Here is a 25,254-nt window from a genome sequence, read left to right on the forward strand (position 1 = left end):
GGTAGTGTTGGACTTGCAGGACGCCTACTTTCAAATCCCCATTCTGCCTGCCCATCAGCACTACACGCAGTTTATAGTGATCTGTATGAAAGTGCCTCTTTTTGCATGGTTAGCCCCCACTTTTTGCTTGATACCTGATGTGAATTTGAACTGCAAATGCACTGGGTCCCTGATGATCAGGTTGCCAGTGCCAGATCTCTTTCCCAAACACTGTACTGTGATTGACACCACTTCAGCTACCCCTGTAAGTCCCTATTAAATGGTACTACTGGTACCTAGAGCATGGGTACTGAAGAGGGTCACCTGGGTCTGCAGCACAGGTTGTGCTACCCTAGGGACCCCTCACCAAGGCTATGCTCTCTGCCATTACAGGCTGCGTGTCTTGGTGTAGAGAAAAGCGAAGAGTCAACATGCACACAGCCCCGTGTGCCATGCCTTCCATACACTGCATACGGTATAGGTAAGTCCCCCCCACTGCAGGCCTTTATCCCTAAGGCAGGGTACACTATATTCTATATGAGGGCATATTAGCATGAGAAGATATGCCCCTACAATGTCCAGTCCATTTTGAGTTGTTGTAAGTGCACAGGGAAGCCATGAAGAGTGCATGGGCTGGCTACTTGTCAACAAGAGTTTCTAGCTCCATGATGGCTTCACAGATTTCTTAGATGTTTGGTCCCAAACACCTTGTCTCAATAGATCCTCACTGATGCCAGTGGCAGGTTTATCAAAAAATTCACTTAGGTGACCTTTTAGAGGGTCCCCTGAAATCCTACCAAGCACCGGTGTGGTTCCTGGCTTGTTTTCATCAGCATGCCACTGCCAGACATATTTCTCACCTCATGGGGTGAAAGCCAGCGTTCTCAGAGGACAGAGACAAAGTCTGCTCTGCATGGAGGTGCTACACAACTCCCAAAGCAAAGCAGCTTTTGGAATCCAACCTAGAAACCTCCAGATAGTGGGTGAAGTTAAGCCCCCTTTTCTGTTCCACTTTTGGCGGGAGGAAAGTGGGAACATTAGTTAGATTAGAAGGAGGGTCCCAACTTATTCTACACCATCCCTAAGGCGGGGCAGACAATGTGAAACCATCCCCTGAAATCCCACCATTTTGTGTTGGCAGAAAAACCATCAATCAGGGCTAGGGCAGTGCCTCTTCCCACAGGAAGGGTGTAGACACTCTAAAGGTAGGTATCCCATTGGCTACTACCTGTCTCCACTTGTATTCCCCCTAAATTCAGTACTTAGATGGCACCCAAAGACCTGAGCATCAGATTTGATGGACAATAAGACACCAGGACAAAGAAAACCCACTGTACAAGAGCTGAAGCCCTGCAGCCTGATGCTCCAAAGACTCAACAATCGCTGCTGCTATGTCATCCTGAAACCTGAAAGGACTCCAAGAACCCCTAGCCTTCTAGAAATCGCCAAGAAGCTTCCTTGGTGTGAAGGTATCACTCCCCTGCACACTGCATGCACAGATCCCGTGAAAGCTGGTTTGTTGAGCTGCTGCTCCCCGACGACCTTGATGCAGCATCAATACAAGAAAAGGTACAATAGCTCGAGCTGGTCGGATCTGTCGTCCCACCAAGTTTTGAGACACGAGGACCTACCAGAGCCTCAGCGTACCAATACCCAGAGTACCGGACCCCCAACAGCTAATACTGAAAAGAAGAGTCCACTCCGGAACCCTGAAGTACCAGAAGTAAGCCCCGTCAAGGGACATTAAGGCTTTTGAGACCCATTTCGTGATTGGCTCACCTGCTGTTGCCCGCTTCTCCAAGTTGCCTTTTCCTGACAGCGAGGACCTCGAAACACACGAGGACCAGCTGACCCGTTCTCTCTGCACCCAGCCCCACCGGCCCGGCACTGACTAACCCGTTGTGCTCCCAAGGTTCCCAGGCACTTGCAACCTTCTCCCTCAAAGGAGCCCTATCAGACTTACCTGTAATTCTTCTTGTACAGTGTACTTTCAAGTGGCCCCATTTGACTTTCCAAGACCCTCAGCATTGTGCTCCTGCCCGATCTGGGATGCTCCCGACTTCTCCTGCTGGAACTTTGGACCTAAAACGAGAAGGTGAACTTCATGAAAGCCCTGCCTGATTTGCTATGTTTTTTTCTCCATTCCCCTATTGTTTCCTATGGTGCATAATTGTGCATTAAAGTGATGTAATTTCCGAACATTGCAAAATCGTAACTCCAAATGTACTTACTTTAGAACTGTGCTCTTGGTCTTAAAAATTATATATATATTTTTTTTTTATTTTGGTCTTGGATTTATTCTTGAGTGTGTGTCTCATTTATTGCCTCTGGGGAATACAACAAATGCTTAGCACTACCCTTACAGCCTAACAGCTCACCCACATTGCCACAAAATGAACATTAGAATGTTCTGCTTTTATCTCAGTGTACCATTTGGGGATTGTCTGGACACTCTGCACAGTGTACTTCTTTTTAGTACACTATATAGACAGCCAGCTTCCAACAGAGGCCCCGGGCACTTTCAGTTCACCTGCTCCCCATTGGACTTACCAGCAGCCAGCTGGTGTTCACCAAGGTAAAGTGGTCGAAGCTCATCTGCACAGATCAGGGGTGCCAGTCTTCCCCTATCTCGACAACTTGCTAATTTATTTGCACCACTCCAGGGGTTGGTTAATATAAATGCACAATTTCCAATATAGTTGATGTACAAGATCGGGGAACTTAGATTGAATACATAGGCTATCTAGATTGTCTAAAGTGCTACTATGGATGCATGGACATTTCCTGCCACTGGTCTTTAAATATAATTCCACACCCTGACAACTGCTTGCACTCTGACTAGGATTACTGATCCCATTTTTACAGTATTGTTGAGGAAATGGTTTTCTTCTTCCACTCTACGTATAGCTCTTTCAAATCCATATTGTTGACCTCCACTCATCACGGATGGTGTGATCTCTCTGTGTTTTAATTGGGTCCTTATCAATATTCTGAATCCATGTGTACAAATCTATTCTACTCATTATTATACACATTATTATTATCTTGTGGGCATTACTGTGTGTATTTATGGATATTAATAACCAATCTGTTTTCCCTTATGACTACGTTATCAAGTGTTTATTGGGGGTACTGTGACATAATATGGTGATAACAACCATACCTGTTTCTTGCTGTATATAATTTCTGAATGTTGTTGACTCATACAAATCTTCTTGAGCTTTGTGACACAACTCTGTGGCAACAACCATAACTACCTCTTGCTGCATATGATTTCCCAATGTTGCTGAACCGCACTAATGGTTGATCACATCAAAACAAAATTATAAACCATATTCTTGTGTTTGACTAATGAATTCTGGGACCTCATATGATACATTCTCCATGTTTTAGTTATGATAACTTGTGTAGCTGCTATTTTGCTCTCTTTGGATTGTGTTCGTCACCCAATAGGAAAACGTGAATAAATGAAAGAAAGACAAAAGAGATAGTGGGCAGATATGTGGTTAAATACCTCATACATTATAATTGTTTTGCAGTTTTTTTTTAAATAAAGCGCAAACTTGCCCCAAGGTTTTTGAAGCTCTATGTATGGGCACCCGTTGCATTACAGAAGGTCACCTTTATTTTGTGGTTGTAGGCAAAAGGGGAGATTTAGTGATTTATCCAGAATCTCAGGATGGGGAGCCTGTGGTACAGCACCCTTCCCCTGCTTCGTGAACATTAGGACTGTAAATGTTGCTGTACCAACAATAATGTGCTGCATAATTAAATCTATATAAGGTCCCAAAGGCGAAACCGATCGCAAATGCCTGTTATTAGTTGTTTATGAATCAGGGGAATGCAGCCTGTTAACGAGAGCATCCCAACAGAATGCCATTGAAGAGATGGCGCCGTCACTGCGAACTCAAGAATGGGATGGGCAGCCACACCTTCTTAACAAACCAGAATTCCAATCCACCTGGCAACCCAAGTAAACATTCCACATATTCAGCCATATTCCCATTATTCCAATAAAGCACGCGTAATAGAAACATCACTGTCTGATTACTCTTCAGAAAAACACCAATATTAGCTTTCGACCTGAACAATTAATGCACAAGGAGAGTGTTGTATTTCACAAAGTGTTGTCCTGTGTCTGCTTAAGGGCACATTCTCATGGTCATGGACTGGGGTTTTTCCTAGTCATCTGATGAACAGAGTATATTTTCGGCTTTTCTTATACTGTGGATGATTTGATTATAGACTCGAAAACACTTATGCTTGTGGCAGTATATTTTCAAAGCCTGTAAGAGTGCTCACGTGAACTGAGCAGGGAGGAGGGGTACCACCCTTTAGGCGCCACCTGGAGACAGCCACATTACCTGAAAGTGACCCCCTCACTCCAGTTCATTACGGACACAATCGTTGTTTTCAGGTGTGTTGGACTAATTAGTTGAATAGAAGCAAACAGGACTCCACCACCTAGAAGGCATGAGGCGAGCACACAAAGGCTCAGGGCTGGAAATAGTGTCCTTAATGATCCGGAAGGAGGCGCTCACCCACCATCCCCCGAGGAAAGAGCTCCTCTAGGCACTTGATTCTGTAGGCTCAGCCACTGTTTTTTTGGGGGGGGGGGTATAGGCTCCAGTATTTAACTTAAAACCTACATGGATTTAATAGTAAATGATTGATTTAATTTGAAATCCTATGTGTTGTAGGATCTTGGCAGCCCAGCTTCAACAGTGCTCATACCGTGCCTTGCTCTAGAAATCTAGTCAATCACTTTGGGCTCATTGTGATGAAACGCTGACCCGGCCGTTACATAGTAACAAAAAAACTACTTTACAGACAAGCGGGTAAAAGCAAATCAGTTGGGCCCTGAACCTCCAAGAAGAGCAGGAGCATGAAAGAGAGGACGCCATGGCTTGTAATAGATCCCCCAAGAACTTAGCTGGGCTTCAAGGTAAGACATCGGAATTATTCAACGAGTGACAAGAATTATCCTATGGGAACGGTGTCTCCTGGATTTAGAGTGGCTTAACTAAATATTGTCACAATACACCCTCGTAAGCCTTGTTACCACAATTATGTTTTATTTTATTGCCAAAATTGTTGAATTTCACAGTAAACTGGTAAGCGGACATGTTGCATATCATGTATAACACTTTTCTAAATTTGCAGATTACAATGTTAATTGCTAAACTACATCTCAGTTATTTGACACTTCTGAGAACGGTTAGATATTACTCCGTGAGACAACTTTACTATAAAAGATGGCTCCCTGGGCAACGACAGCCCGGCTGTCAGCATTTAATGCTCCGCAGTGCATTCAGAAAACAAGCAGAAATCGTCAAATCAGAAATACGATGTATTTGAGCTCTGTTCGTTTTCTTTAAAATCAACCTTTTGCCTTTTAAGAGTGAGGATACATTTCTCTAATCTTTGAACCAAATTCATGTCACATCCAGTCTCCCGCTTCTGGCGAAGCGTTAGATCTCCATGTATTAAACGGTACCCTTTCTCCCATCCTATAGGTGGCAATTTATGTTGGCTTTGAGCCATCTGTAAAGACTTCCTGATCACTCTGATCGAAACAAGATCACGCTTCAATACAAAATCACCTTTTTCTAAATTTGTAAACTTTGAAAACCCCAAACACAATCGTTTATGAAATGTGACTCGCTGATTTTGCTTCTTTGTTGGATGCCTGGCATACGTGGATATATAATGAAAATGTAGACATTTAGATTCTTTTAATTGGATGAATATATGTAAATTTGAAGTTTCAAATTACGTTCGGTAAGGTGGTAGGCTCTAGAAAGCATTTTTGTTTTACTTTTCTATATACTGAGAATCTTCTGAAGAGATCATTTACACCAATAAAGTTTATGGCATGATAAACATCTTTCCTTGAAAGAGGATTGTTTGTCAGAATATGAAGCTGAAAAATATTGTGCTACAAAAATAATCATAGCCAGACAAATAAGTACAAAATATCATGAAGTTCAATATACATTAATATAAATGATCTTTAACTCCAAATGTATTTACATTGATGGGGTGGGGCGGCAGGGGGGTTGGGGTGGTTCTGGAAAAAGTTATATGAAATTTTACTCCCATTTAGAGCCCAAGTGGCTGAATGGATTTACACCAAACCTGGCATGGAAGTGGAACTTGACTCTGATCGCAGTCCTGTTTTGGTTTGGTGTAAATCCGTTCAGTATTTCTTGAGCATTTAAAAAGGTTTTGGAGCAGGCTTTAATGGATTATTACGTGTGCAAGAGCTATCATGAAAACACAATGGTGGGAGTCATGAGTTACTGTATGTGCTGTGGTCATATATAGAAATGACTTGTGAATTTCATTGGTAATATGCGTTTCAGCCAGAAATATAACTCAGTAATAAAACAAAAAAAATATGTGTGTATGTGTATATGTATAAATGTGTATATATGTATATATGTGTGTGTATTACCTACTGGCGGTCGCCAGTAGGTAGTTATAGTTAGGACCCTCTTACCATAGGAAATCCGCAACATTCTATTTGGAATAACTTTGGCGCCGGTCGACGAATCCTCGCGAAATTTTCAAAATAGGTGGGGCGCTACGCTCCGCTCCTACCTTGAAAGTCTCGGGGGGATTCGTCAAGCGGGGGCTGAGATAAAAGGGGGGTCCCAAAACGCGTTTTTCCCATTCAATTTTCCATAGGGACCTTTAGTCCAAGGTACAGCCCGAACGGCTGAACAGAATTACTTGAAATTTGGCAGAGAGGTAGTCCTCAGCTCAGGGATGTGCCTTTTGCAGGTCTGGTGTCAATCTGTTCAGTAGTTCCTGAGAAAATCAAAAGTAAAATCATATATATATGTGGGCGGAGCCTAACCACACATCTCATCCTGAGATCTGATTGGCTGTCAGCACTTCATCCAAGAAGTGTTGGCAGCCATCTTGGGACCAATATACATGATAGCACCTCATTAAAAAGCATTGCAGTTAATAGAAGGTTTTAAGACTTTAGTTACATTATAAATCATTTGTTGATGGTACCATACTCATTTTAGGAATTGTATGTTCTAAGGTGATTTCACCATGTGAAAAAGTCTTCTGCTGGGATATCATGATTGAGAGAAAAATATTTTCTCATGCTTTTCCCACAGAGGTTTGGAAGGTGATCTATAAGCTAAACTGAGAGCTTATTTTCTGTAAATTCACATTATCTTTCTCAGTCATGTGAGAATGAAGTCTGACATTCTCAGTAAAACATGTACATCCAACAAGGGCAGAGACTGTCAGTTGATTCCTTTGTGTTCTACTGCAGCTTCCCAGAGTGTTCCAAAGAACTAGAGCGCTAACAGTCCTACTTATGATAAACGTATGGCACACCTGAAGCCATCTTGCTTGGATTAAAGTGGTAACTCTTAAAACATTTAATTTAAAAAGGAACAAAATGAGGGGGTTCATTTTTCCATAAAAAGTATGATTAGTGCTGCAGAAAGAAAAATTAGGGCACATTTTGAGTGACTTCTCAAATCCTCTTCTATTTCATTAACAAATTCTGACATGCAGACTGAAACTTGCACTTTCAATACCAGCAGCAATTTTCCCTGGTGAGCAGTAGATTTACTACAGTGATCTAATGAGCAAAAAGAGTGCTAACATTCTGAATTTATGGCAAATGTGTGACACATCTGAATGCCTTCTTGATGGAATCAAAGTTAAAAACTGAAAGTATTTCCTACTGAGGAGACTGCAGTAAATGAGGAAATTAGGAAACTTCATAACAAATAAGTCTCCCAAGATGGCCACCAGAGACAAAAGAGCCCAAATGTAGCCCAAATATCACCAAGATGTAGCCCAAGTATAGCCCAATGACAGAATGTCCCAGAGTGTTCTTAAAAACAACTAGAGCGCTTACTGTCTTCATTATGACAAAAGTATGGCACACCTGAAGCCATCTTGCTTGGAATAAACTGGTAACACTTAAAACTTTTAATTGAAGAAGGAACACAATGAGGGGGTTCATTTTGCCATAGAAATTATGATTATTGCTGAAGAAAGAAAATGAGGGCACATTTTGAGTGACTTCTCAAATCCTCTTCTATTTCATTAAAAAATTCTGACATGCAGACTGAAACATGCACTTTTAATACCAGGAGCAGACTTCCATGGTGAACAGTAGTTTTACTACAGTGATCTAATGAGCAACTAGAGTGCTAACATTCAGAATTTATGGCAAATGTGTGACATATCTGAATACCTTCATGATACAATCAAAGTAAAAAACTGAAAGCATTTCCTACTGAGGAGACTGCAGTACATGAGGAAATTAGGAAACTTCATAACAAATAAATCTCCCAAGATGGCCACCGGAGACAAAAGAGCCCAAATGTAGCCCAAAATCACCCAGATGTAGCCCAAATATAGCCCAATGACAGAAGTGTGCAAAACACTTATTATTTTGTGTTTTTGCAGTGTTATATAGTGCAGACTTGTCAGGTATTGGAGTGCTTTACATGAGCATTGGTTACATCACACAAGAACAAATTCATTTTGGTTGTGGACATGGGGAGACTAAGTGATTTGACCAGAATCACAGAATGTCGAGCTGAAGCAGAAACTCCAACCTGGTTCCCCAGTTACAAAGTCTGCAGTTCTGGAAGTAACACCACATCCTCTCCCCTAAGTGCAACATTTAATCAAGTGGTCAACTGGATAAAAAAACATAAAGATACCAAATAATTTAAAAGTGCTTTGTCGCTATTTGAAAACTCAGAAAATATGTCCATATTTTAGTCTTTTAGAGCACTAACCATAATTTTGATGCCAATAAGACGCTCTCATATATGTAATTTCTAAAGGAAATGCTCTAGGTATTACAGTTTTGATTACATCAAGATGATGTCAGGCGTTCCACACTTTTGTAATAATTATAGAATGTTAGCAATCTAGTTGTTCATTAGGATACTGTTGAGAGGCAGAGGCCAGGGGCACGGACTCTGAAAATTGAAGGCAGGTAGGAGGGTGCAAAGGCAACAATTTAACCACACTGAGCAGGCAGGAAGGGCCGTGGCAGCACAACAGACTATGGAGGGCAGTGGAAAGGGGGGCAGGGGCAACAAACCAACAATACAGGACTTGCAAGAGAGACTGTGGCAATGTAATAGACCATTGTGGGCAGAAGGAAGAGGCAATGGTAGTACAACCATACATGCCAACAGACCCGATTCAGCCAGGAAACGTCCAATGTTTTTAAGCTCAAATGGGCTTTATTTGATCTGTCTCCTGTCTACAATCTCCTCTTTTTCAATGTAACTCAAAGGGGAAAATCAATACCCCAGTTTTTTTTCAAAATCTCCCTCTTACCAAGTTCAAAATGTTCGCAAGTATGGTACATTGGAACATGGAAGGAAATGGGGTAGGGACATGGACTTGAACAACAGAGGACAGGAGGGACATGGAGAGGTGCACCAAACTGACCCTGCAGGGCAGGCATCAGGGTTTGCAGCAGCACAATACACCACACAGGGCATGCGGGACGGGAGTGCTGCACAACAATCCATAGAAAGCAAGAGGGAGGGGACAGGACCATGCACATGGACAACAGAGAACAGAGGGGCAAGAGGTAATGTTAGCTAGCTGACCATAATGGACAGACAGGAGAGAAAGCTGCAGCATAACAGACCATAAAGGGCAGGAGGGACGGATCAGGGGCATTACAATGGAACAGACAAGCCAGGAGGGGGGGAGTAGGGGTCTGCACATGTAAACAGAGGGCTGGGGGCAAGGGGGCAGGGCAGGAGCAGCAAGATAGCCATGGAGGTCAGGCAGGATGGGCACTAGAAGCAAGACACACCATGAAGAGCAACAGTGAGACTGTGATGGAATACACACAGACCATGGAGGGAAGGTGGGAGGGGGTCAGGGGCAGCTAACTGACCACACAGGGAAGGTGGGAGGGGCCATGGCAGCACAGAAGACCATGCATGGCAAGTGGGAGAGTTAGTGGCAGCACCATGGCTATGATGGGCAAGAAGGAGGTTGCAGGGGCATGCACAAAGGACGATGGAGGATAGAAGGGAGGGTCAGGACCTGTGCACAGACAAGAAAGTTCAGGGGAAGGGGCCTCACAACAGACCGCACGGGATAGGCAGGAGGAGCAGTTGCAGCACAACAGACCAGGGAGGGCAGAAGGGTGTGGCAGTACAATGGACCATGTAGGACAGGAGTAAGAGGATAGGGGCATGGCATGTGGACAGGCAGGGTGGAGGTGGCAGGGACAGGTTACAGTCATCTGACAATGATAGGCAGGTGGGAGGGGAGTGGCAGTTCAACAGAACACTCAGAGTAGATAGGAGTGGCAGGTCCATGGAACATGGTGGGCATAAAGGATGGAGCAGGGGCATGCACAAAGACATCGGAGGGCAGGGGGAAGGAGAATAGGGGCAGCAAGCTAAGCACAGAGTTTAAGCAGGAGGTCAATGATGGGGCATAGAATTGGGCAATGGAGGGCAGGAGGAGTGGACTGGTACATCATACTAAATTGAGGGCAGTGGCAGCACATCAGACCATGCATGGCAGGAGGGAGAAGGCTAGTCCATGGATTCACACAACAGAGTATAGGGAGGAGGGGGATGGGGCAGCAAGCTAACTGTTCAGAGAAGGCGGGTATTAGCAACTTTATTGTTTTTAAAACGTGTGTCTGTGCGAACTACTTAAAATATGAACAAGTATGCAGCATAATCTCACTTTTATTCAGGAAGAAGAGGACGTTTGTGACTGTGACTCCGGGCTCACTTGGCAGAAACACCCCCTGACCCTCCAACCCTATCGCAAAATGTAATGCCCGTGAAAAGGGTAGGTGAACACAGTGTTATATAGAACATAGTCCTGAGAGCACGATTGAAAGATATAGTGTATGGTATAAACAAAGTGTGATATAAGATGAACCGGGCGTGAAATATAATATGCAATACATTGTGCGCAATGACAGATTCATTGGAGAGCGCGAGATAGCACAGGCACTAGCGCGTGCTATGCGATATGCGCCTTGGAGTGTAATATGCACAGGGCAGTGTTGTGTAACCTAACTAGTCTCTAAAGTTGTAATATAAAATATGTGCTGGGGAGTGTAACGTTGCATATGCACTGTGACAAAGATATGGATCCCAGATTGTAATATGTATGGCATAGCACTGTGCGTTATAACATAGGCATCGAGGAAGGCACGTTAGATGGGGCAATATAACCCGTGCGAAGACAAGTGTGGCATGACATATTCACGGGGTGGTGTTACAGTGCACATGGGCTAGAGAGTGTTATAGCATACGCACTAGCTGGTGGAATACAACACAGAGGTGTGAGGCACTCGGCGGGCACTGGTGGGTGTAACACAGCATTGGACTCAGCCAGGAGCACGTGGAGAAGTGTGGCTCAATGAGTAGAGCAGCAGACCCTGATGCAGAGGTCTAGCCCGAGACCAGGGTTCAATTCCCGCCTCGGCGGGTCTTGGGCTAAAAAAAACTCCACAGACCTGATAATTCTCGCCTCGGTGCCTATTCCAATCATGGAGTCCCACTCTGCAACTCTGGGCAATAGCTTGCTTAATCTCCACAACGGCCCCCACAACGCTAAGGATGCCTGGCCTCCACCTTGGGGGTGCCCAGGAGTGGTCGCCTCACAGGGAAAGCCAGGATGGGTTCTACAGCGGTATTCGTACAAGCGCCTTGAGACCCTTGTGGGTGAGTAGTGCGCTATACAAGTATCAAATTCACGCTATGACTCTCAAGTGAGGTTTGTCTCCTTTCCAGAGAGTAAAATAAAAAGTATTACACATCAGGCGGTGGATGTGTGTTTTATTAACCGTGAGGGGGGTTTCTTGCATAGTTTGGTCAAATTTTTGTCGAGTCACCTTTGAATGGCTTGGTGTGCGTGTATATTAAATGTGCCCGTCAATAGCTACCCATGTTTGTATAAATAAACGACAAGGGTGTCTACTTGGAGAGTACCCACCGGCGGGGGCGCCGGGATTAGGCACGGTAGGGCGTCAGACACGTCAGAGCTTCACTAGCGGTGTACATACATTCCATGTGGATTCATTCTATGCATAGTCGCCTTTTAATGAATATCACGCAAATCGTCATGGTGATAGGTACATATGGTTTGTCCAGCATGTCCTAGGTGTTTCTCTAAATATATATATTTTTTAAATATTAAATAACAAAGGCCGGCCCCGGGGGATGGGGTCCCCGGGTCCATAAGTGGCCTGAGGAGGGGGGCAACGCAGCCCCCTCCTAAAGAATTAAAAAACAAAAAAAGGCCATGACCCGAGGGTTGGGATCCCCGGGGCCGATTAAGGCCTTGGGAGGGCCAAATTAATTTTTTTTCGACAAAAAAAATTAGGGTGCAGGCCCTGGGGATGGGGTCCCCAGGGCCAATAAATTAGAAAAAGAAGGGGGGCCACACAGCCCTCCTTCTTAAAAAAATAAAAATAAATAAAAGACCGGCATCGCGCCGGAGGCCATGACCCCTCCTTGCAGCACTCTGCAAACGCGCCCCCTTGCCAGTTGTAAATTGGGGAATTCCTCTTCAATACTGAGGGTCCCTGAGGGCCAACTAGCCCAACAGGTAGCTCCAGTATGCGCCAGGGAGCTGCGTTGCAGACAGGTGTTCTGAGGCCACACCCCTTTTTACACCTCTATGCAACACAGCTCTGTGGTGCTTACTGGAGGTACCTAGTGGGCTAGTTTGACCCTAGGGACCCTTAGGATTCAAGGGGACTTAATCTCTCAACTTAGAACGGCCACAGGGCGCGTTTACACAGTGGTGAAGGGAGGGGACTGGGCCTGGGGTGACGTGTGCAAACACGCCCTGTGGCGCGTTTTAAGTTGGGGAAATAATTCCCTTTCAATCCTGAGGGACCCTGGGGGCCGACTAGCCCACCAGGTGCTTCCAGTAAACGCCACTGCTCTGCCTTGCAGAGAGGAGGTGCAGGCCGTGCCCCTTTTTACACCTCTCTGCAATGGCGCTTGCTGGACGTACCTAGTGGGCTATTTTGCCCCTAGGGATCCTCAGGATTCAAGGGGACTTAATCTCCCAACTTAAAAACACGGCCACAGGGCGTGTTTACACAGTGGGGAAGGGAGGGGACGGGGCCTGAGGTGACGTGTGCAAACACACCCTATGGCGCGTTTTAAGTTGGGGAAATAATTCCCCTTCAATCCTGACGGCCCCTGAGGGCTAACTAGCCCACCAGGTGCTTCCAGTAAGCGCCACTGAGCTGTGTTGCAGAGAGGTGGTCCAGGCCGTGCCACTTTTTACACCTCTCTGCAACGCAGCTCTGTGGTGCTTACTCGAGGTACCTAGTGGGCTAGTTGGACCCTAGGGACCCTCAGGATTCAAATGAACTTAGTCTCCCAACTAAAAACGGCCACAGGGCGTGTTTACACAGTGGTGAAGGGAGGGTACGGGGCCTGAGTTAACTTGTGCAAACAAGCCCTGTGGCGCGTTGTAAGTTGGGGAAATAATTCCCCTTCAATCCTGAGGGACCCTGGGGCCAACTAGCCCACCAGGTGCTTCCAGTAAGCACCACTGCGCTGCGTTGCAGAGAGGTGGTCTAGGCCATGCCCCTTTTTACATCTCTCTGCAACGCAGCTCTTTGGCGCTTACTGGAGGTACCTAGTGGTCTAGTTGGACCCTAGGGACCCTCAGGATTCAAGGGGACTTAATCTCCCAACTTAACCCCTTCACTGCTAGGCCTTTTCCCCTCCTGTGCTAAGCCTTTTTTGGGCTATTTGGGGTAGTGCACGCTTAGGCCCCTGTAACTTTTTGACCACATTAGGTATCCACGCCAAATTTGCGTCCTTTTCTTCCAACATCTTGGGGATTCTAAAGGTACCCAGGGTTTGTGGATTCTCCTAGAGGGTTCCCAGAAATTAGTCAAAATACAGCAAAATTTTGTTTTTTTTTGTGAAAAATGGGAAAAACGGGCTGCAAATGAAAGCTTCTGGGTTTTTCTCTGCAAATGGTAGCAAAAAAGGGTTTGTGGGGCTGAAATCACCATTTCTCCAGCTTTTAGGGAATGACAGAATTTTGTCAGAAAACCAACATTTTCTACACAGTTTTGGCATTTTTCTGGGACACACCCTATTTTTGCTGTTTTTTGTGCTTTCAACCTCCTTCCAGTTAATGGTAGAAATGGGTACAAAAACAATAATGGATCCTGGAAAGCTATACATTTTTAAAAAGTAGACAAAATTCTGAATTCAGCAAGGGGTCATTTGTGTAGATCCATCAAGGTTTCTTTATAGAAACTACCAGTTAAATATAGGAAAAATTAAGAAATTAGTTGAAAAAAGCAGCCTTTTGAGTCAACGTTTTCACCTGTAACTTCTTCTAATTATGACATCTCTTAGAAAGCAATGTACCGTTACATCCACTGGACCTTCCTGGTTGTGGGGATATATAGGACTTGTAGGTTCACGAAGAGCCCAACGAACCCAGAGTAAAAAACTGAGCAGCATTTTGTAATGGTTTTTATTTTAGTTCTGGGTATGTAGCAATTATAGTGTGAAAATGTATACATGGAAAAATTGGTATGAAAGACACCTTTGTATTTCTGAAATGGGAACAAATTACAGAGTTTAGAAACCGTGTATATTTGCACTTTTTCGAAATTGGGAATACTCATACTTGCATGACAATTATTGGTCATTTTTCAAAATGACTTTTTTTTTACACAATGTCTTTCATTTGGAAGGGAGAAATGCATCAAAAATCAATAGGTAATAACAGTTGCTTTACAAATCTGAACTACCCTAAGTCTCCCGATAAAAATGGTACCTCACTTGTGTGGGTAGGCATAGTGCCCACGACAGAAAGTGGCTCAAAACCTAAGGTGAACACACCACATTTTCACACTGAAAATTTACACATTTTTTGCGAAGAGTCTAGCTGTAGTTTTTGAACCCTAGCTCTGCCGGCACCTAGGGAAACCTAGCAAACCTATACATTTTTGAAAACTAGACACCCAGGGGAATCCAGGATGGGGTGACTTGAGTGCCTCCCACCATGGTCTGTTACCCAGAATCCCTTGCAAACGTAAAAAAGTGACAAAAAAAACACATTTTCCCCACATTTCTGTGGTGGAAAGTTCTGGAATCTGCGTGTATTCCACAAATTTACACCCACCCCGCATTCCCCAAACTCCTACAAGAAAAATGGTACCTCACTTGTGCGGGTCGGCCTAGTGCCCGCGACAGGAAACGGCGCAAAACGCAACGTGGTCACACCTAAATTTTGCAGTGAAAAATGACCCTTTTTTGGCAAAGTGACTAGCTGTAGTTTTTGAACCCTAGCCCTGCCGGCACCTAGGGAAACCTAGCAAACCTATACATTTTTGAAAACTAGACACCCAGGGGAATCCAGGATGGGGTGACTTGAGTGCCTCCCACCATGGTCTGTTACCCAGAATCCCTTGCAAACGTAAAGAATTGACAAAAAAAACACATTTTCCCCACATTTCTGTAGTGGAAAGTTCTGGAATCTGCGTGGATCCACAAATTTCCACCCACCCCGCGTTCCCCAAAGTCCTACGAGAAAAATGGTACCTCACTTGTGAGGGTCGGCCTAGTGCCCGCAACAGGAAACGGCGCAAAACGCAACGTGGTCACACCTCAATTTTGCAGTGAAAAATGACCCTTTTTTGGCAAAGTGACTAGCTGTAGTTTTTGAACCCTAGCTGTTGGAAGGCGGACCCCGAGGAGTCGGCGAGACCACCAAGGGGGGCCCTCACACTGTATGAAGTAGCAGTGCGCTGCCGAGAAGTCTCCTGAGAGATCCTTCTCCTATCACGTACTAGCACAGTAACACCACCACACAGGACTCAAGGAGGTTGTCTCAAGACAAGCAATTCTTTATCAGCAATAAAAAGGTTACGAGGTCAATATTTACACGGAGGGATCGAGGGATCCACCAAAAGTCTCAATGTCTCTTTGGAAGGGTAGGGGTAGCGGGACAGTCTTTGGCAGGGGTGCGGTACGAGGGTACCTGGGGCCCAGTTCTTATCCTCAAGCTGGAGGACCTCCGGATCTCGGAGGGGTCGAGCCGCGACGGCGTCCGCAGAGCTCTGGCGTATAGTTCGTGGAGAGCCGCGATCCAATCAGCAGGGCTCTCAAGGTGGTTTCTGCTCAGCTCGAGCCGCGACGTCGTCAGCAGGGCTCCGAGGGAGGTTTCAGCGAGGTTGGGCCGCGACAGCGTCAGCAGGGCTCCGATGTTCCGGTTGGCTTCCAAGTGTTCACAAGAAGGAGCCGCGACGCAGTCAGCAGGGCTCGTGATGGTTCCGACAAAAGTTCTTCTCCGTAGGTCAGCCGTGATTCAATCAGCAGGGCTCTCGACTCCGGGATACAACTGCCGATCTGTGGCGGGGTCGCCCCAGATATAGGTCTGGAGCCCTTTGATGTACGGACCCAGGCGCCCGAGGGGGGCGGAGAGGCCGGGTGGCGGTGGCCCGACGCCCAGCAGGAGAGGCGCCAGGCCCAAGGGAGTTGCAGGGCGATCACACCTTGAGAGGGGAGGACAGTTGGGGGTCCCATCAATACTGTCCTCCGCCGGGGGCGATGAATGGTTCCTGCGGCACCCCCTGGCCAGTTCGTGGTGCCTCGATGTCGAGGCTTCGCTGGGGTCGAGGCTGGGTTGAGCGGGGTCGCGCTGGCTGGTGCACAGAGTGACGTGGATGCCAACAAGATGGCGGAGCCACGAGGGGTATGCGACCTCGTGCCGCTCAGGATGAAGGGCCTCGGTGTAGTTCAGAAGGGTGGCCCGTGAAGGCCGGGGCGGGAAACGGGTACAATCCACGGGGGTAAGGACCACGCCATGAGGCCGGGTCCAACAGGCGTCCCCCCCCCCAGCCGAAGGCATGGAGAGTCACCCATCTCCTTGGGGATTCTCCTCGTCAAGGCGGAAGAAGCGGGACAGGCCGTCGGCGTTGGCGTGGTCATTGCCGGGCCGGTGCTCAACGTCAATGTCCATCCCTTGCAGCGAGATGGACCACCGCAGCAGCTTGGGGTTCTCGCCCCGCATTTGCATTAACCACCGTAGGGGCCGGTGGTCGGTCTGGACCCGGAAGTGGGTACCGAAGAGGTAGGGCCGGAGCTTCTTGAGGGCCCACACTACGGCGAAGGCCTCACGCTCGATGGTGCTCCATCGTTGCTCCCGGGGCAGTAGCCGTCGGCTGATGAAGGCCACTGGTCGGTCGAGCCCCTTTTCATCGGCCTGGGACAGGATGGCCCCGATCCCATACTCGGAGGCGTCCGTCTGCACCACGAACTCCTTATTGTAGTCGGGGGCCTGCAGCACCGGAGCAGTACACATTGCTGTCTTTAGGGTGTCGAAGGCTACTTGGCAGCGGGGGGTCCAGTGCACTTTCTTGGGCTGCTTTTTGGACGTTAGTTCTGTGAGGGGGCCAACAATGCTCCCATAGTGGGGGGTTCCCAAGCCTGGATGGCGTCTATTTTTGGTTGGAGAGGGGCCACCTGCCCGCTCCCCACTTGATGGCCCAGGTAGGTCACGGATCCGTGGCCGATCTGGCATTTGCTGGCCTTGATTGTGAGCCCGGCCCGCTGGAGGGCGGCCAGGACGGCTTTAATGTGAAGGAGTGGTGAAGGAGCCCAGTGGTTGCTGTACACGGCAATGTCATCTAGGTAGGCCGCGCTGAAGGCCTCAAGCCCGGCCAAAACCTTGTTCACCAGTCTTTGGAAAGTGGCCGGGGCGTTCTTCATTCCGAAGGGCATCACCCGAAAGTGGTAATGCCCATCCGGGGTCGAAAAGGCGGATCTTTCTTGGGCGCCGGGGGTGAGCTGGATCTGCCAGTACCCGGCGGTGAGGTCCAGCGTGCTCAAGTAGCGAGCGGCCCCTAAGCGGTCGATGAGTTCGTCGGCCCGGGGTATAGGGTGGGCGTCCGTCTTGGTCACTGCATTCAGGGCTCGGTAGTCCACGCAGAATCGTAACTCCGGGGGGTGGCCGGGAGATGCGGCCTTTGGCACCAGGACGACAGCATCTTCGTTACTTCGGTCTGGATGCATGCCCGCACTCGGTCGGGTACCCGGTAGGCTCTGTGTCGCACGGGGGGGCTCTCCCCGGTGTCGACGTCGTGGACGCACCAGTGGGTCACCCCCGGGGTGAGGGAGAAGAGGGCTGCGTAGTCCTGCAGCAGTTGCTGGCAGTCGTTGCGCTGTTCCGGAGTCAGGGAAGAGGCGAGTTGGACGCCTTTGATCGATCCATCATGGACGTTGGACTGCAAGAGGTCGGGCAGGGGCTCGGAGTCGTCCTCGCCCCCCTCGTCGGTCGCCAGTAGCAGGCTCAGTTCGGTCCGGGCAAAGTGGGGTTTTAGCCTGTTAGCATGTAGGACCCGGAGGGGGTTCCGGGGGGACTCCAGGTCGACCAGGTAGGTGACGGGACTTTTCTTCTCCACTACCTTGAAGGGCCCGGTCCACTTGTCCTGGAGGGCGCCGGGTTCAACCGGGACCATGACCCATGCTTTCTGTCCTGGTTCGAATTCTATGGTAGAGGAGTTCCGATCGTACCACCGCTTCATGTCCTCCTGGCTGGCCTCGAGGTTGGCTTCGGCCATGGCTCGGAACTTGCGGGCCTGGTTTCGGAGGGTCAGGAGGTATCGGTAGACATCAGGAGGGGTGCCTTGGGGCTTCGTCTCCCAGCCCTCCTTGACCAGGCTGAGCGGTCCGCGGACCAGGTGTCCGTACAATAGTTCAAACGGGCTGAACCCCAGGGACTTCTGCGGGACCTCCCGATAGGCAAACAGGAGGCACGGCAGCAGGACATCCCATCTCCGCCTGAGGGGCTCTTCCAGGCCCTGGATCATCCCCTTTAATGTTCTGTTGAACCGCTCAACCAGTCCGTTCCCCTGAGGGTGGTAGGGGGTCGTGAACTTGTATGTGACCCCGCACTGCTGCCACAGGGACCGCATGTACCTGGAAATAAAGTTAGTGCCTCTGTCGCTCACCACTTCGCGGGGAAATCCCACTCGGGAGAAGATCCCCATTAAGGCCCGGCCTACCACGGGGGCCGTTATAGTTCTTAGCGGGACCGCCTCCGGGTACCTGGTGGCGTGGTCCACGAGGACCAGGATGAAGCGGTGGCCCAGGGCGGTCTGGGGGTCCAGGGGCCCTACGATATCGATTCCGACCCGTTCGAACGGGGTGCTGATGGCTGGAAAGGGTTGGAGGGAGGCCTTGACCCGACCCCCCATATTCCCGCTGGCTTGGCAGGTCTGGCAGGACCGGCAGTGGTTGTCCACGTCTCTCCGCATCCGGGGCCAGTAGAAGTGGGTCACCAGACGGCTGTACGTTTTGTCTTGCCCCAAGTGTCCGGCGAGGGGCACATCGTGTGCCAGGTTGAGCAGGAACTCCCGGAAGCGGAGGGGGACCACCAACACTCGGCTGGCCCCGAGTTCTGCCACTTTTTGCTCACTGTATAGCAGGCCCTCGGCCCAGTAGACCCAGTGGGTGCCGGTCTGGTCCCCGTTGGTTTGGGCGGACACTTGTTGGCGGACCCCTTCGAGAGTGGGGCAGGACTGCTGCTCTTGTTGGAACTGCTCCCGGGTGGGGCCCCCTTCGTGTCGCCATTGTGTCAGTTCTGGTAGGGCGCACGGGGAAACCATCTCCTCGGGGGAGGATTCACTAGGTTCAGGGTCGGTGTCCGCCTCCCCCTCGCTGATGGCGGGAGGGGGTGCGAGCCTCTCGGGCTGGGCGGCCCCGGAGGCCGAGGATGAGCGGGGGGCCCGGGCGGTCATGGACCGGGTGATGGCGCATGCCCAGTCGGATAGTCCCAGCATTCGGAGGTGCTCTCGTCGCTCTACTTGAGCCCAGGGGGAACTCTCCAAGTCGTTCCCCAGGAGGCAGTCTACGGGGGCGTCGTCGCGTACCGTCACCTTCAGCAGGCCCGTCACCCCTCCCCACTCGAAGGGGACCAGGGCCATCTGGCACAGGCTTTCGCTGTTGTCGGCCGTCCGGACGGGGCACAGCACATTCGGTAGAATCTGTTCTGGGGTCACCAGGTGGCAGCGGACAGCGGTGACACTGGCGCCGGTGTCACGAAGGGCTTCGGCCCGTTGTCCATTGACCGTGACCTGCTGCCGGTACTTCTGGGTGTTGCTTGGGATGGGGGTGCAGGGTACCATTTCTCGGCTACCCAGGCAGACCAGGGACATGGCTGCCGGCTCCCATTCAGTGGTCCCTCGGTCGAGGGTCTCCTCTTCCTCTTCTCCTTCTCCCAGGATGGCGGCCGCCAGCTGTCGGGGCGGGGGCCCGCCGCCCCCGTTTCTTCGGTTCAGGGGGCGGACTGGATCGCTGGCATAGTGTCCGGTTTGTTGGCAGCCGTAGCACGTTACTGGTGGTCGTGGTCCGGGTTTGGCCGGGGGCGCCCCCCTTCGGGCTAGGCTCGGGGAGAGTTGTTGCTGCGGTGGCCCTTGAGGGGGGCTCCTGGGGGCCCCGGCGGGAGGGTCTCGGTTCCTGTTCGGCCCACCCCTCCACCGCGTTGGCGGGGGGGTCCGGTGGGGTTCCTCTGGTACTCCCCCATTGAGTTCCGGGGGACCCGAGAGTTGACCCATCGATCGGCCTCGACGGCGAGTTTTCGCGGGTCGGTCATTTTGCTGTTGAGGAGGTGCTGTCTCAGTTCCACGAAGCAATTGTTGGAGAGATGTTCCCACACGATGAGGTCGACCAGCTGCCCGTAGGTTGTTACTTTGCTACCTTTGATCCATCCTTCTAGGGCCCGACTGAAAAAGTCCACATACTCCACCCAGGTGGTACCCGGGATTTTCTTGCAGTCTCTGAACCGCTGGCGGTACATTTCCGCTGTTAGCCCGTAGCGGGTGAGCAGGGCCTCCTTCATGTGATCGTAGGAGGTCATCACCTCCTCCGGCAGCTGGAGCAGTGTGTCTCGGCCCTCACTCAGGAACCGCCCCCACAGGCCCGCGCCCCAGTCTTTTCGGGGCACCCGATGAGAGGTCATGGCCACCTCGTAGGCCTTGAACCATTGTTGGATGTCGTCATTCTTGTAGTACTCCTTGACGACCTCTTTCGGGATATGTACCTTGGTCTCGGAAGGCGGTAGGGTGTCTCTAGTACTGGGGGCGTTGGTTCCTCCGTTCTTGGCCTTGATTTCGAGCTCCTTGAGACTGCGCTCGTGCTCAAGGGTCAGTTTCTTTTCCTCCAACTCCCGGTGCCGTCTCTTCTCCTCTATCTCCTCTTGAAGCCGTAGCTGCTCTAGGGCCAGTTTCTTTTCCGCCAGCTGGAGTTCGCCGTCCAGCCGCAGTCGTGCGAGCTCTAGCTCGTGGCTCCGGACCTTCTCCCGCTCTCGTATTTCTTCTTCGGAGAGGCCGGTTTCTAGGCTCTTTCTCCCTCCGGTTGACGGAGTCAGTGCGGTTGATGTGGTCTCAGTCAGGGGTAGGGGACCCTCTTCCTGGGAGGGGCCCGCCCCGGCCTCCAGCCATGTCCTCAGAGCTTTCTGCATCTCCTCTTTGGTACCTAGGCCGGTGGTTGCAATGCCTTTGTCTTTGCAGAACTGTTTTAACTCTTTGTGCGTATATTCTTCCAGCCGTTCGGGCTGGAACTCCATTGTCGCGTTGTTTTCCTGGCTGCTCATGATTACTGTTCGTTTAGATGGGTAGCTTGTGGGTACTGGCTGGTACGTACTGCGTTCGGCTCGGATCCCGTCGCTGGCCACCAAATGTTGGAAGGCGGACCCCGAGGAGTCGGCGAGACCACCAAGGGGGGCCCTCACACTGTATGAAGTAGCCGAGCGCTGCCGAGAAGTCTCCTGAGAGATCCTTCTCCTATCACGTACTAGCACAGTAGCACCACCACACAGGACTCAAGGAGGTTGTCTCAAGACAAGCAGTTCTTTATCGGCAATAAAAAGGTTACGAGGTCAATATTTACACGGAGGGATCGAGGGATCCACCAAAAGTCTCAATGTCTCTTTGGAAGGGTAGGGGTAGCGGGACAGTCTTTGGCAGGGGTGCGGTACAAGGGTACCTGGGGCCCAGTTCTTATCCTCAATCTGGAGGACCTCCGTATCTCGGAGGGGTCGAGCCGCGACGGCGTCCGCAGAGCTCTGGCGTATAGTTCGTGGAGAGCCGCGATCCAATCAGCAGGGCTCTCAAGGTGGTTTCTGCTCAGCTCGAGCCGCGACGTCGTCAGCAGGGCTCCGAGGGAGGTTTCAGCGAGGTTGGGCCGCGACAGCGTCAGCAGGGCTCCGATGTTCCGGTTGGCTTCCAAGTGTTCACAAGAAGGAGCCGCGACGCAGTCAGCAGGGCTCGTTATGGTTCCGACAAAAGTTCTTCTCCGTAGGTCAGCCGCGATTCAATCAGCAGGGCTCTCGACTCCGGGATACAACTGCCGATCTGTGGCGGGGTCGCCCCAGATATAGGTCTGGAGCCCTTTGATGTACGGACCCAGGCGCCCGAGGGGGGCGGAGAGGCCGGGTGGCGGTGGCCCTACGCCCAGCAGGAGAGGCGTCAGGCCCAAGGGAGTTGCAGGGCGATCACACCTTGAGAGGGCAGGACAGTTGGGGGTCCCATCGATACTGTCCTCCGCCGGGGGCGATGAATGGTTCCTGCGGCACCCCCTGGCCAGTTCGTGGTGCCTCGATGTCGGGGCTTCGCTGGGGTCGAGGCTGGGTTGAGCGGGGTCACGCTGGCTGGTGCACAGAGTCACGTGGATGCCAACAAGATGGCGGAGCCACGAGGGGTATGCGACCTCGTGCCGCTCAGGATGAAGGGCCTCGGTGTAGTTCAGAAGGGTGGCCCGTGAAGGCCGGGGCGGGGAACGGGTACAATCCACGGGGGTAAGGACCACGCCATGAGGCCGGGTCCAACACTAGCCCTGCCGGCACCTAGGGAAACCTAGCAAACCTATACATTTTTGAAAACTAGACACCCAGGGGAATCCAGAATGGGGTGACTTGAGTGCCTCCCACCATGGTCTGTTACCCAGAATCCCTTGCAAACGTCAAAAATTGACAAAAAAAAACACATTTTCCCCACATTTCTGTGGTGGAAAGTTCTGGAATCTGCGTGGATCCACAAATTTCCACCCACCCCGCGTTCCCCAACGTCCTACGAGAAAAATGGTACCTCACTTGTGCGGGTCGGCCTAGTGCCCGCGACAGGAAACGGCGCAAAACGCAACGTGATCACACCTCAATTTTGCAGTGAAAAATGACCCTTTTTTGGCAAAGTGACTAGCTGTAGTTTTTGAACCCTAGTTCTGCCGGCACATAGGGAAACCTACCAACCCCACGCATTTATGAAAACTAGACACCCGGTGGCTTCCAGGGAGGTATGGCTTGCGTGGATCCCCCAACGTTTCCTTACCCATAATCCCCTGCAAACCTCAATTTTAGCTGAAAAAATCACTTTGGTGTGGGAAAGTTGTGACATCACCGGGCTCATACAAATATACCACCACCCAGCGTTCCCCCAGGTCTCCCGGTAAAAATGGTGCCTCACTTGTGTGGGAGGCCCAAGTACCCGCGGCAGGCAAGGGCCCAAAACGTAGTGAGGCGACATCAAAATGGCCTATCGCAAAACAACCTGCTTTTGCAAGGGGGGTCACTTGGGTTTTTGGCCCGGTGCTCAGCGGCCATCTAGGGAAACCTACCAAACCCACTCATTTATGAAAACTAGACACCCGGCGGCTTCCAGAGAGGTATGGCTTGCATGGATCCCCCAACGTTTCCTTACCCAGAATCCCCTGCAAACCTCAATTTTAGCTGAAAAAATCACTTTTTTCACACATTTTGGTGTGGGAAAGTTGTGGCATCACCGCGCTCACACAAATTTTGCACCACCCAGTGTTCCCTCAGGTCTCCTGGTAAAAATGGTGCCTCACTTGTGTGGGAGGCCCAAGTACCCGCAGCAGGCAAGGGCCCAAAACGTAGTGAGGCGACATCAAAATGGCCTATCGCAAAACCACCTAGTTTTGCAAGGGGGGTCACTTGTGTTTTTGGCCCGGTGCTCGGTGGCCATCTAGGGAAACCTACCAAACCCATACATTTCTGAAAACTAGACACCCGGCGGCTTCCAGGGAGGTATGGCTTGCGTGGATCCCCTAACGTTTCCTTACCCAGAATCCCCTGCAAACCTCAATTTTAGCTGAAAAAATCACTTTTTTCACACATTTTTGTGTGGGAAAGTTGTGGCATCACCGGGCTCACACAAATTTTGCACCACCCAGCGTTCCCCCAGGTCTCCCGGTAAAAATGGTGCCTCACTTGTGTGGGAGGCCCAAGTACCCGCGGCAGGCAAGGGCCCAAACATTTTTTTGATAGGCAATGTTGATTTCGCCTCAGAACGTTTTGAGCCCCTGCCTGCCGCGGGTACTTGGGCCTCCCACACAAGTGAGGTACCATTTTTACCGGGAGACCTGGGGGAATGCTGGGTTATGCAAAATTTGTGTGAGCACGGTAATGCCACAACTTTCCCACACCAAAATGTGTGAAAAAAGTGATTTTTTTCAGCTAAAATTGAGGTTTGCAGGGGATTCTGGGTAAGGAAACGTTGGGGGATCCACGCAAGCCATACCTCCCTGGAAGCCGCCGGGTGTCTAGTTTTCAGAAATGTATGGGTTTGGTAGGTTTCCCTAGATGGCCACCTAGCACCGGGCCAAAAACCCAAGTGACCCCCCTTGCAAAACTAGGTGGTTTTGCGATAGGCCATTTTGATGTCGCCTCACTACGTTTTGGGCCCTTGCCTGCTGCGGGTACTTGGGCCTCCCACACAAGTGAGGCACCATTTTTACCGGGAGACCTTGGGGAACGCTGGGTGGTGCAAAATTTGTGTGAGGCCAGTGATGCCACAACTTTCCCACACCAAAATGTGTGAAAAAAGTGATTTTTTCAGCTAAAATTGAGGTTTGCAGGGGATTCTGGGTAAGGAAACGTTGGGGGATCCACGCAAGCCATACCTCCCTGGAAGCGGCCGGGTGTCTAGTTTTCAGAAATGTATGGGTTTGGTAGGTTTCCCTAGATGGCCACCGAGCACCTGGCCAAAAACCCAAGTGACCCCCCTTGCAAAACCAGGTGGTTTTGCGATAGGCCATTTTGATGTCGCCTCACTACGTTTTGGGCCCTTGCCCGCTGCGGGTACTTGGGCCTCCCACACAAGTGAGGCACCATTTTTACCGGGAGACCTGGGGGAACGCTGGGTGGGGGAAAATTTGTGTGTGGCCGGTGATGCCACAACTTTCCCACACCAAAATGTGTGAAAAAAGTGATTTTTTC

At 50.1% G+C, this 25,254-nt stretch overlaps 1 protein-coding gene across 1 annotated transcript in view; it reads left to right on the forward strand.

Moving 5' to 3' along the window:
- The first annotated feature begins 4,803 nt into the window (after nt 1-4,803).
- LOC146861793 (uncharacterized) overlaps nt 4,804-25,254 on the forward strand; it is a 379,950-nt gene continuing 359,499 nt past the window's right edge. Inside the window, exon 1 of the mRNA XM_085643196.1 lies at nt 4,804-4,924. Within this exon, the coding sequence (XP_085499322.1) occupies nt 4,882-4,924 (43 nt within the window). The 5' untranslated portion in view covers nt 4,804-4,881. The remainder of the gene's footprint in view (nt 4,925-25,254) is intronic.

The sequence above is a fragment of the Triturus cristatus genome, chromosome 2_2, assembly GCF_964204655.1.
Source record: "Triturus cristatus chromosome 2_2, aTriCri1.1, whole genome shotgun sequence".
NCBI classification, from domain to species: domain Eukaryota; kingdom Metazoa; phylum Chordata; class Amphibia; order Caudata; family Salamandridae; genus Triturus; species Triturus cristatus.